General features: G+C 38.2%; 1 protein-coding gene across 2 annotated transcripts in view; it reads right to left on the bottom strand.

The window, feature by feature from the left end:
- The window catches only part of COG3 (component of oligomeric golgi complex 3), a 60,114-nt gene that overhangs the window by 40,105 nt on the left and 7,608 nt on the right, over positions 1-12,401 (bottom strand). For both annotated transcript variants that reach the window (XM_043477676.1, XM_043477677.1), the window contains 7 exons: positions 10,255-10,401; positions 8,274-8,335; positions 6,985-7,150; positions 6,132-6,206; positions 4,977-5,069; positions 4,160-4,285; positions 1,264-1,344 (listed from right to left, as the gene is read on the bottom strand). In XM_043477676.1, the coding sequence (XP_043333611.1) occupies positions 1,264-1,344; positions 4,160-4,285; positions 4,977-5,069; positions 6,132-6,206; positions 6,985-7,150; positions 8,274-8,335; positions 10,255-10,401 (750 nt within the window). The remainder of the gene's footprint in view (positions 1-1,263; positions 1,345-4,159; positions 4,286-4,976; positions 5,070-6,131; positions 6,207-6,984; positions 7,151-8,273; positions 8,336-10,254; positions 10,402-12,401) is intronic.

Raw genomic sequence — 12,401 nt, 5'->3', positions numbered from 1 at the left:
ATTTAAAACATCACTTTACATGGCTATCTGATATCCTACTGAGTGGATGTACTCTAAGTCAGACATTCTTCTATTGCTAGTCATCAAGGTTGTTTTCTAAAATCAGCCCAGTGGTTAAGAGCTCCAGGTCATGAAGTGAAACTAGAGGGTTTAAGTGCTGACTCCCAGTAGCTGTCTGAGTCCAGGAGAACAAGCCCACATCACTGAGATTCCAATTCTGACCTTGGCAAGCTGATACAATGATAATACCTACCTCCCAGTTGGGGGCTCCCAGCACTGGGTCAGAAAAGATAAATATTTTTAGAGACTTTTGTTCCATTCTGCTAAAATGTTTTTGAGGAAGAAATTAACTATTAATACAGTCCATTAGCAGTATCACCTGTCTCACCAAATCCTGAAAAACACTACTACACCTTACTTTGTCAATTTCTAACAGACCAAAAAATACCACTCACCACTGAGCCCTCTTGCCTACACCATTTTTGCTAATCAAAACTGTATCACTGTTAATTGACTAGCAAGTGAAAGCAACCAACCTGGCACAATCTAAACCTCGAACTATCAACTAGCTGCTGTATCTTCTCTAAACAAGACCAAGTTCCTGCTTTGAAAAACAAAAACTCCTTTCCACTTACTTTCAAGATGGATACAAGGAAGAGAGTGGGGTCAAAGTCAGCAAAAGCAGATCACTCTTTCTAGAAACTTCGCAACAATAAAAAAAGATACACATACCAGCTCCAGTCAGCTGTATCTGGGATGACACTGGTCTAAAATATTGTACTGGTTCTCTGCTTTTCCTGAATTAGCATGACATGAAACATCCTTCGTGAGATGGTCTCTGCCATCATTCTTATTTCTCATCACACTCCACTAAAGTCTGTGTTCTAGTATCAACAAATTACATGAGGTTCTCCCCAAATACATGTCTTATATGGTTCTATTACCTTCCCTGTACATGTTGTTCTCTCTGTAAAAAATATCCTTCTCAATCCCCCCAAGTGCTCTCTACATTCAAGCTTTTTAAGCTCAAATATCAGCTTCATCTGGAAACCTTCCCTGAGCATCACAGAAGAGCTAGGTGTTTCCTGCTCTGTGGGCTTAAAGCCCCTCAACATATACTGCTGTAATGTGGAAGGACAAAGCCTAACATTCATTCATGCTCATTTTCCTGGTATAAGCAAAGGACCTAACATATATTAGCATTTCCAAAGGGCTGGCCAAATAAATTTCATAGCAGTATCTTTTTTATGTCAGTAGACTTACTCTGACTTTGGGGGCAGCAGCTCGAAATTTCACATAAAATAGTGTAAAGGCATTGTCTGCATTAGGTACAGATGAAGGATCCTAAAAACACAAGGCGGAGGACAGAGAAGGCAGATAATTAGCAAACAAAAAATTATTCAGAAAATATAACACAAACCATGTCATACGGCTCCTGCTTGGCCTATATACCAACCAAAAGCTTACAGAGAAAAAGACTAAATACTGTTATTGCTACATATAAAATAATTGTGTGGAGCTGCCATCTCTCTCCTTTTTATAATTAAAATTTATCCTATGCTTCAAGAATTTTGCTGGTAAAAAAGACTGAATTCAGATTCACAATCATTTGCTGACTGTAGAACATTGGTCAAATTATTTAACCTCTCTGAGATACAGGGCATCCATTAAATGGTGACAAAACATGTGCACAAATGTTCTACAGAGCTCAGTTACAAAGTACTAACACATAGTAAGTACCAGTACGTATTAGGTATTAGTTTCAAAATTAAAAATTTTGCAAAATAGAAAAATTATACAATCTGTTCTGTAAACTAAGAGCAATGTGAATGATAAAATGCAATACAAAAATCAGTAGCTCTGAACGGAAAGCTCAAGAAAATATTCCGTATTTTTAGAAAGTAAGCTTAAAAAACAAAATGTATTACCTTTAAGGTTTTATTTTTTTTAGGAAAGAAATGTGCTCAATGACCATCCTATCTAGCTCCACTCTTATTTTCTAACCTAACACTCAGCTAATTTTCCACCTAGCATCTACCACAATCTTTAATTGACTAATTTCTTTCTTTCTTTACTGATTATTTCTCCTGAATATAAGCTCCATGAAGGCAGGGACCTTGTTATCTCCTTTCACTACTGTACCGTTCCCAGTATAATGCCAAGCATTTAGGAGGCATTCAATAATAATAAATTTCCTAAATAGAGAAAATTAAATAATCCATCATTTATAAAGAAAAATACTCAAATCATCCATCATATATAATTCCACCACTCAGAACCACTTTTATCATTTTGATGTATTTCCTAATATTTTCTTTAAAAAGACAGAAAATGTTTCAGTGAGAAATAGTCTGAATCTTTTTTTTATCATATAGTACTGAATTATTTCTCACATTCTTATGTATTCTTTGAAAATAAAACTGTGACAGACAAATACATATGGCCATTTTTCTTATTATAAATGACACTGCAATGTATATTCTTTTTTAATAAAAGGTTAAAAAACTGGAGCTCAGTTCAGCTCAGTCGCTCAGTTGTGTACGACTCTTGCGACTCCATGGACCACAGCATGCCAGGCTTCCCTGTCCTTCACCAACTCCCGAAGTATGTTCAAATTCATGTTCATCGAGTCAGTGATGCCATCCAACCATTTCATCCTCTGCTGTCCCCTTCTCTTCCTGCCTTCAATCTTTCCCAGCATCAGGGGCTTTTCAAATGAGTCGGTTCTTCGCATCAGGTGACCAAACTACTGGAGTTTCAGCTTCAGCATCAGTCCTTCCAATGAACACCCAGGACTGATCTCCTTTAGGATGGACTGGTTGGATCTCCTTGCAGTCCAAGGGACTCTCAAGAGTCTTCTCCAACACCACAGTTCAAAAGCATCAATTCTTCAGCACTCAGCTTTCTTTATAGCTCAACTCTCACATCCATACATGACTACTGGAAAAACCATAACTTGACTAGACGGACCTGTGCTGGCAAAGTAACGTCTCTGCTTTTTAATATGCTGTCTAAGTTGATCATAACTTTTCTTCCAAGGAGCAAGCATCTTTTAATTTCATGGCTGTAGTCACCATCTGCAGTGATTTTGGAGCCCCAAAAAATAAAGTCTGTCACTGTTTCCATTGTTTTCACATCTATTTGCCATGAAGTGATGGGACCGGATGCCATGATCTTAGTTTTCTGAATGTTGAGCTTTAAGCCAACTTTTTCACTCTCCTCTTTCACTTTCATTAAGAAGTCCTTTAGTTCTTCGCTTTCTGCCATAAGGGTGGTGTCATCTGCACATCTGAGGTTATTGATATTTCTCCCGGCAGTCTTGATTCCAACTTGTGCTTCTTCCAGCCCAGCGTTTCTCATGATGTACTCTGCTTGTAAGCTAAATAAGCAGGGTGACAATATGCAGCCTTGACATACTCGTTTTCCTATTGGGAACCAGTCTGGTGTTCCGTGTCCAGTTCTGTTGCTCCCTGACCTGCACACAGGCTGCTCAGGAGGCAGGTCAGGTGTGCTGGTACTGCCATCCCTTTCAGAGTTTCCCAGTTTGTTGTGATCCACAGTCAAAGGCTTTGACATAGTCAATAAAGCAGAAGCAGATGTTTTCCTGGAACTCTCTTGCTTTCTTGATGATCCAGTGGATGTTGGCAATTTGATCTCTCTTTCCTCTCCCTTTTCTAAAACCAGCTTGAACTTGTGGAAGTTCACGGTTCATGTACTGTTGAAGTCTGGCTTGGAGAATTTTGAGCATTACTTTGCTAGTGTGTGCAATGAGTGCAATCGTGAGGTAGTTTGAACATTCTTTGGCATTGCGTTTCTTTGGGATTGGAATGAAAACTGACCTTTTCCAGTCCTGTGGCCACTGCTGAGTTTTCCAAATTTGCTGGCATATTGAGTACAGCACTTTCACAGCACCATCTTTTAGGATTTGGAATAGCTCAACTGAAATTCCATCACCTCAACTAGTTTTGTTCACAGTGATGCTTCCTAAGGCCCATTTGACTTTGCATTCCAGGACGTCTGGCTCTAGGTGAGTGATCACACCACTGTGGTTATCTGCATCATGAAGATCTTTTCTGTATAGTTTTTCTATGTCAGACTAAGGTTATAGAAAATAAACAAACAAACAAAAAAAAAAACCCCACCTCACCAGTTAACTCACCCTTTTTAATAACTGATTTGTGAGGTTCTGTAGTGTGTTCACAGTGTATGTCTTCATGAGATGCAAAGCTTTAGAAAGACACTGCTTAAACTTCAGTAAATATACAGGATAATCTTTAAAATTCGGCTGTAAAGGAAAGGGAAAGATTTATAAATATGAAACAGACATTAACAAAGCAAACTTTTAATGAAAACCAACCTTTATGTAAAGCTGCACAGAAAGTTCAAAAGGTCTTACGTGGGTCACACGCTCCTTGAAGACAAGTACTATGACTGTTTCGGTCAGAGCCACATTCTCTGTGCCTGACACAAAGCAGGGGCTCAGTAAATAGTCACCATTTTTAGCAAAATATATTTTCAGTACCCCACAGACCTCAAGGCTAATATGTGAGGCTCAGCTAGGAAAAGGATAGGAGCTGGGTGAAATAAATACAGCTATAAATCCTCAGTGGACAGAAGGAGACGGTGATTACACTAAAGGGCTTGTCCCTTCCTTTCCCCTGCCAAGTAATAATTTTTGTTTCCAAGGAAGTAGCTAGCAAAACAGAAGTCAACACTCTAAACAAATCACTAGTCCTTTTAGATGGGATAAAGTTGTGTCAGCCAGACCCTTTTTCTACTTCAGGGGTTTCCACAGCAGCTGAAAGTACAATACTTTTTTACATCACTACTGAAAGCGACTAAGAATTTACCTCAGTTTTTCTTCAAGTATGTTACAGATATGTATTTTCCCTTAGGAAGAAATAATTATTGCATAAGAAGTGATGTAACAGAGATGTTAAGATTTTTTTAAAACATACAGAAATACCATGACTTACATGAGATGAGATGTATGTTATACAATCATCTAATTTGGCCAGCATAGGTATAAATCCTTCACTATTCACAGACAACGTGGGAGAATTCAATTTCTTTAAGGGAAAAAAAAAAGCTTTACATTTTAAGAGTCAAAAGATAGCCTCAAATGCAGCCCATGTGTTACAATACAATAGAGGACAAATTAAAATTATAGGGATTGAATTCAGTTTATTCCTAATGAGCTTTAATGGAGCTCTTCATGAATTAGCAAACATTATCCATTGTATAGTTACATTAAAATAATACATCAAGAACCTAGATTTTTCATTTTCTAGTACTTTAAAAACTTTAAAACATAAATTTTCACATTTCAAAAAGTGGTGATTTTCTCAAAGTTAAAACATTAAGTTTAGCAGTCATACTATAAAAATAAAATATTAAGTAAACATATACAAGTAATAATGAGTATAAACACAGGTTAACATAATATAAACATGATATTTAATGTTTAATGTAATAGACAATATATATTAAAATATATAAAGCTATATAATATATATAAAATATAAGTAAAATCAATTATTTCTAATCTTGATATACAAATAGTTTGTCAATGTATTCCATTGTTAATTGGCTACCATTTTTATTTCTCTCTCAAAGAACTTTAATAATTAAGATTACTTTTAATAATTTTAATAACATGGTATATACACAGTTATTATAATTAATTTATAAGCCAGAAGCAAAGAAAAATATAATTTACACAGCAGTCCTCATTGTGATACAATGCTTCAAGAGGGCTATAGTTTTCCTCAAACTAAACATGAGATTAGTTTAAGAAATGTTTTAATTAATATTATAGAAACACAACCACAGAAACATTTAAAATGGAATATTTCTTCTTATAAACATCACAGCTTGCCATTAAGATACTATTAAAGAGTTAACCAAAACAGAGATTTTAATAACAAGAATACAATATAAAGACAACTATTATTTAAATCATATGTGGAAAAAATCTGAACTGGTAATGGTATGTCTATCAGCCACAAATAGGAATACCATAACAACAAGCAAACTGTTAAGTTAAAAATACCACTCAAGCCAATTTATAAGTTTAAAGATTATACTCAGGGGGGGGAAATAGATTAAAAAAAAAAAAAACCAATGCTTACTGTGTTAATAGTTTCCAATTCATTAAAATAGGAAAGTTTTTGTTGAATGTTTTCGGCCAGATCAACAAGTTCCGACTTGCAGTTTTTTAAAAGAGAAAAATCAATTATTACAAGAATATAAGAATCAAAACTCCAGTCTCAAAATTACATTGAAGAGGTTTGTATCAGTCACACAGGTTTATATTAGATACATAGTTTCACAATAATGCCCAAAGATTTCTGCAATCATGGGCTAAAATAAGCAATGATTCTTACAGTAAATTATATAAGCTCTTTTTACAAAATAACAAAGCATTGCCTTTTAAAAATCATACAAAATACACACAGAGACATCTCTGAGATAAATATAGTAACTTAAATATTCTATCTTTAAGTCACAAGTTTAAGTGCAATTTAGATCTGCTCATCATTTCATAAACCCCACCATTACTACAATCACTACCCCTTGCTTGAAAAGTGTCAACAAGGAATTCCTGGGTGGTCCAGTAGTTAGGACTCAGTGCTTTCACTGCCAAGGCTGGGGTTCACTCCCTGGTCAGGGAACTAAGATTTGTAAGCCACACAGTGTGGCCAAAAATAAAGTGTCAGTAATAAAGAGCAGACAGAGCAAACGAAATATCCTCTTCACTCTGAAACTGTACTGAGACCTAACAGCTCAAAACATCCGAGAGCTTGCCAGGGCCCCTGCTCATACAAGCTTAAAAGCAGGCTGTCAAAGTAACCATTTGCATGCTTACAAATGCAAGTCTCTTACAGAGCAGTGTTCAAAATTAAGGAAATCAAAATTAAGTTATATTCATTTATTTAAAAACATTAAATATAGTCACTGACATTCTCTCTTCTTCCAAATTACCTGCTCTTTCAGGAGCTGTTCACAGGCTTCATGTAGGGTTCCTGTCTTATTGGACACAAAAAGATACTGTTTCTGCAATGATTCCAGATGCTGAAGAGCACTGTTTACATCATTCAATATAGCATCACACTGCTCCTGAAACCCAGACAAGTAATCCCTCATCTGTCTAGAAAACAGAACCAAAAGGGGATTGGCAATAGTATTTTCCCCCAATAAGCATAGATAATAAACAACAAAATCTTGTTTTTCCCCCAAATGCTTGCATTTCAGAAGGAAAGTCTGACCTAGTCACAAACATTTATTAATTCAGAAATGTAGCAAAAACTATGTCACAAACTGTTTCAATGCCTAAAGAGGAAAATGACTGAAACTATGAGCAAGGAAAGGAATCAGCCTTGGAGCCATAAACTGGCTTTTCACATGTAGGTCATTAAATCACGGGCTCAGCTCTCAAAGACTGGGACACCAGGGCCACCAAGGTCATCAAGCAGGTCCATCCCTCAGGTCAAGTCTGCCTTTGAGGGACAAAGTCACGGGAAGAATTCTGAACTTGGAAGATGTGAGTCCAAGTCCCAGCTCTGCCCAAGTCTCAATGACATTAGGCAAGGATTCAATATTTCCAGGTCCCAGTTTACTTACTTGTAAAATGGGGATAATGCTGCTATGAAGACTAAATGGAATCATACATAAAAGAGCCTAATACTGGAGAAGGAAATGGCAACCCACTCCAGTATTCCTGCCTGGAAAATCCCATGGACAGAGGAGTCTGGTGGACTACAGTCCGTGGGGTCGCAAAGCGGAAAAAAAAAAAAAAAAAAAAAAAAAGAGCCTAATACAGTGCCTAGCAACAGTTGTCACTTAATGTTAAATGAATGCAAATGTTCAACCCAGAGCCCCCAAATCAGCTAGAGATCATACAGTCACTTCCTCCATGCCGTCAATATACGCAAACAAAACAACACAGCACACACCCAGTCCAGTCGGCCATCCCTAAAGTCTCTTGGGTCTCTCCCTCTAAAGAAAAGACAGCAGAGTTCCTCACAACACTCCCACTTCATTTAAAGTTATCTAAAAATCAAAGTCTCTCCCTCCTAACCTGCTAACTGACTTTTCTTTTAATCACACAACTTTCACTACCAGTTGTAATGACCTACATCTTCTCTACCTATCCTTAAAGAACATGTGACTATTCAAGTTTTCTTTGTACCTTAATTTTATTTAAAGACACAGATTACAAAATGCTTCAGATGATCTAAAAATCAGGATAGCCAACAAATGAGAGCACATACCTATATTTAGTTCCTTCATCCTGATCCATCTGAGTTTGTAGCTTTGCAAACCATGAGAAAAACTGGAAAAATAGAGTATTATGTTGTCAATAAAACTACAACAAAGTGAAGAGTGGCTACATGCTAAACAGCAAGTCAGAAGGGCAGACACTAAGTCGTATTGTTTGGGGCTCAGATATTAAAAGTTTTAAGCCAGGAGATGATAACTTAATTGCATGGTCAGTGTCTATATGCTAGCAAAAGCAAAGTATCTTAAAAACACTGGCCACATTCAGAGTCAAATAATAAGAGTATTAACAAGACAATATGTATTAACAGGAATAAATATTTCTTCCTAAGAGGCTATTCCCTACTTGCTGCTGCTGCTAAGTCGCTTCAGCCGTGTCCGACTCTGTGCGACCCCATAGAGAGCAGCCCACCAGGCTCCCCCGTCCCTCAGACTCTCCAAGCAAGAACACTAGAGTGGGTTGCCATTTCCTTCTCCAATGCATCAAAGTGAAAAGTGAAAGTGAAGTCGCTCCGTTGTGTCCGGCTCTTAGCGACCCCATGGACTGCAGCCTACCAGGCTCCTCCGTCCATGGGATTCTCCCGGCAAGAGAACTAGAGTGGGTTGCCGTTGCCTTCTGCCTACTTGCTAAGTTGCCTAATATGAGTAGGTAACACAGGGCTTCAGGCAAATATTAACATTATCTAATAATAATTGTGAGACTGTAAGCTCAGAAATAATATAAAGGAGTGGTTTAAAAACATAGCTTTTGCATCAACTAAACCTGGATTTGAATTCTGGGCCCATCATCAAGTTGTATACTTAAAATGAGTACATTTTCATTATATGTAAATTATAACTCAATGTATTAGATTTTTTTAATTTAAAGAGAGATGCTGCTGCTGCTGCTAAGTCGCTTCAGTCGTGTCCGACTCTGTGCAACCCCATAGACGGCAGCCCACCAGGCTCCCCCGTCCCTGGGATTCTCCAGGCAAGAACACTGGGGAGGGGTGCCATTGCCTTCTCCGTTCAAGAGAGATAAGCAAGTGCAAATTTAATCCAGATTTTTTCCTCAAATACTCCAAATAAATTCATAGACATGGTGCAAGATTATCTTCTATAGTTCTCACGTGGGATCTGAAGTCAAAGGTATGCTTTATTCTCCCAAGATATTACACTCGCCAAGTACCTTGGCTTTGGTTCACTGAACCGTGACTATAAGAGATGGAGGTGACTTTCAGATCCAGGTTGGCCTAACTCAAGAGCCAGAGCTTTTCATTCCTCTGCAGCACTGCCCTTCCTGCTAAGTGTGTGTGCAATTCAGCACCTCTGCTCCATGTTTCACTTGGTAACCGCCTCAGCTTTGATTTTTTTTTCAAACTCAAGTTATAGTTGAGTTAAATTTATAGCTGGGAACAAGTAACAAGCAAAAAAACAATAGACTACATATGCTAAATTACTGAAAAATAACCGTAAGTGTTCGTCTAAAGAGAATACTGAGGTTTTTAAGAAAGAGATGACCTAGCAACAAGTGGGGGCAGGTCTGTGTATGTCCAGGTGAGCACACTCGCATGCTGAGGGGGCACACATTAACACAGACACACACTGGGAGGAAGTCAGAAAGGCGTAAAATATCAAAACCTTAATAAATGTAACAGTCTATCAACATTCAGACTTGGAATATCATATTTTTATCTGTACCGCAAATAAAACTGGGCAACAGGTTCACTTAAGACACTTAAGAAATAGCCACCACTAACACAAAATCACAAAATCAAGACTGTTCTAGAAAGAGATACTGCTTTGGGCAAGATCCCTGGTGTTTTCCTTACCTGCTGCATATAATACATCCTTCTCCCACACACACAAAAAAATTCTAGAAAGATTTTAACTACAATTTTAAAAGGTCAAAAGTCTTAACTAGGGCTTTTTATTAGCCCTCTCTTGAGACATTTGAAACAATAAATATTCTTAGAAGAAAAAGCTGCCATTCACCTGCTGTGCAGTTTCGATTCTTTCTTCTTCCATGTCTAAGGACGTGAATCCCTTCAAGAGAATGTCTTCTGTAGATTCGGGAACTACTGAAGTCTGTGCAATGGGCAGTGACTGGGAGGTTAAACTGCATAAATCTTCAATAGGGAGCTTGAAAAAAAAAGTCACAAAGAGATTCAAATAAATTGAAAATTCTCTGAACTTAACTCAAAATTAGTAGTCCATCTCAGTTGTTATGAAAGAGAAATGTTTTCCATTAAATCATCTGAGGTTAGTAAGTGCCATATAATACTAACACTTATAGTTAGGCTCTCTCTATGGTGACACAGCCATAAAGAATCTGCCTCTCAACACAGGAGACACAAAAGATGTGTGTTCGATCGCTGGGTTGGGAAGATTCTCTGCAGGAGGAAATGGCAACCCACTCCAGAATTCTTGCCTGGAAAATTCCATGGACAGAGGACCCTGGCAGGCTACAGTCCTTGGGGTCACCAAGAGTCAGACATGACTGAGCAACTGAGCACACACACGTATTAAATGCTAGTCTCAAAATGAAAACAGGATACCAATATCCCATTAGTAAAGTTTTAGACTTACCTTTTGAAAACTGGTGGTGAATCTACTAATTTGCACACATTTTCCTACTGGAACCTCTGGTGAACTAGCACCAGTCAAAGGCAAACCCTGTGTGCTAATGAAAGGAGCTGCCCTCTCAGATATCAGCACGAAAGACTGACCTCCTTAACATCAACCAACAGAAAACAAAGTGTACCCAAAAATCAATGACCAACAACTGCACCTCCTTCCACTATTTCTACACAGCTGACATACTTCCCCCACATCTTCCAGCTGACAGATTTTGAAATTACAACTGAAGAGAAAGAATTTCAGTGTCCCATCAGAGTCCTAAGAGCCTCACTTTGATGCCATCAGACCCAGAATACTGTCTAGTTCTCCATTACCAAAGATAGTCCCGGTGTTCATTTGCCTAGAGTCACACAGGCAGGCTGTTTTTAAACCTAAAAGGGAGGGGGGTGGGGGGTGGGGTGTGATTGCTGGGGAAAGTAGAAAAAGCCCCAACTATTTCTTTTCAATCCCAGTTTTCAACCCTTAGGGCATGACATCTAGGGTCTAGCAATAAAAGACCTTAATCCAAGGTTTTAGGAAATTGCTTCCTATTTTTCTAGATACAGAAATTTCTTCTGGGGCAGTATTTTCTTTTTAAAGCTAAAATAAGGGAGATGCAAAATGCACCATCATTAGCTTAGAAATATGACCCTTTAAATGTAGGGGATTTTGTACCTGGGTTCACATGGCGCTGTCCTCTCAGCCATGGTAAATAAAGCACTTTATAGCACAGCCTGCTTTGAACCCTGCTCCTGCTCCCTACTTTTTCAGCCATGCAGCTTTCGGGATCCTAGGTGCCCCACCAGGGATCGAACCCACATCCTCAGCCGTGAAAGCAGAGTCCTAGTAACTGGACCACCAGGGAATTTCCTGCTCCTGCTCACTTATGCGCTGTGTTACAACGGGCAACTTACTTAATACCTAAGTATTTCTAAGTTAATGATGGACTTCCCAACTGGCACAGTGCTCAAGAAATCCACCTGCTAATGCAGAACTGGACATGGAACAACAGACTGGTTCCAGGTAGGAAAAGGAGTACGTCAAGGCTGTATATTGTCACCCTGCTTATTTAACTTATATGCAGAGTACATCATGAGAAACGCTGGGCTGGAGGAAGCACAGCTGGAATCAAGATTGCCAGGAGAAATAAAAACCTCAGATATGCAGATGACACCACCCTTATGGCAGAAAGCGAAGAAGAACTAAAGAGCCTCTTAATGTAACTCCATGGCTGATTCATGTCAATGTATGACAAAACCCACTACAATATTGTAAAGTAACTAGCCTCCAACCAATAAAAATAAATGAAAAAAGAAAAAGAAAAAAAAAGAAAGTGAAAGAGGAGACTGAAAAAGTTGGCTTAAAGCTCAACATTCAGAAAAATAAGATCATGGCATCTGGTCCTATCACTTCATGGGAAATAGATGGAGAAACAGTGGAAACAGTGGCTGACTTTATTTTTCTGGGCTCCAAAATCACTGCAGATGGTGATTGCAGCCATGAAATTAATTTCCTTGGGAGGA

Source organism: Cervus canadensis, chromosome 9 (assembly GCF_019320065.1).
Source record: "Cervus canadensis isolate Bull #8, Minnesota chromosome 9, ASM1932006v1, whole genome shotgun sequence".
Lineage (NCBI taxonomy): Eukaryota > Metazoa > Chordata > Mammalia > Artiodactyla > Cervidae > Cervus > Cervus canadensis.
This window is presented reverse-complemented; position numbering and strand designations above follow the sequence as displayed.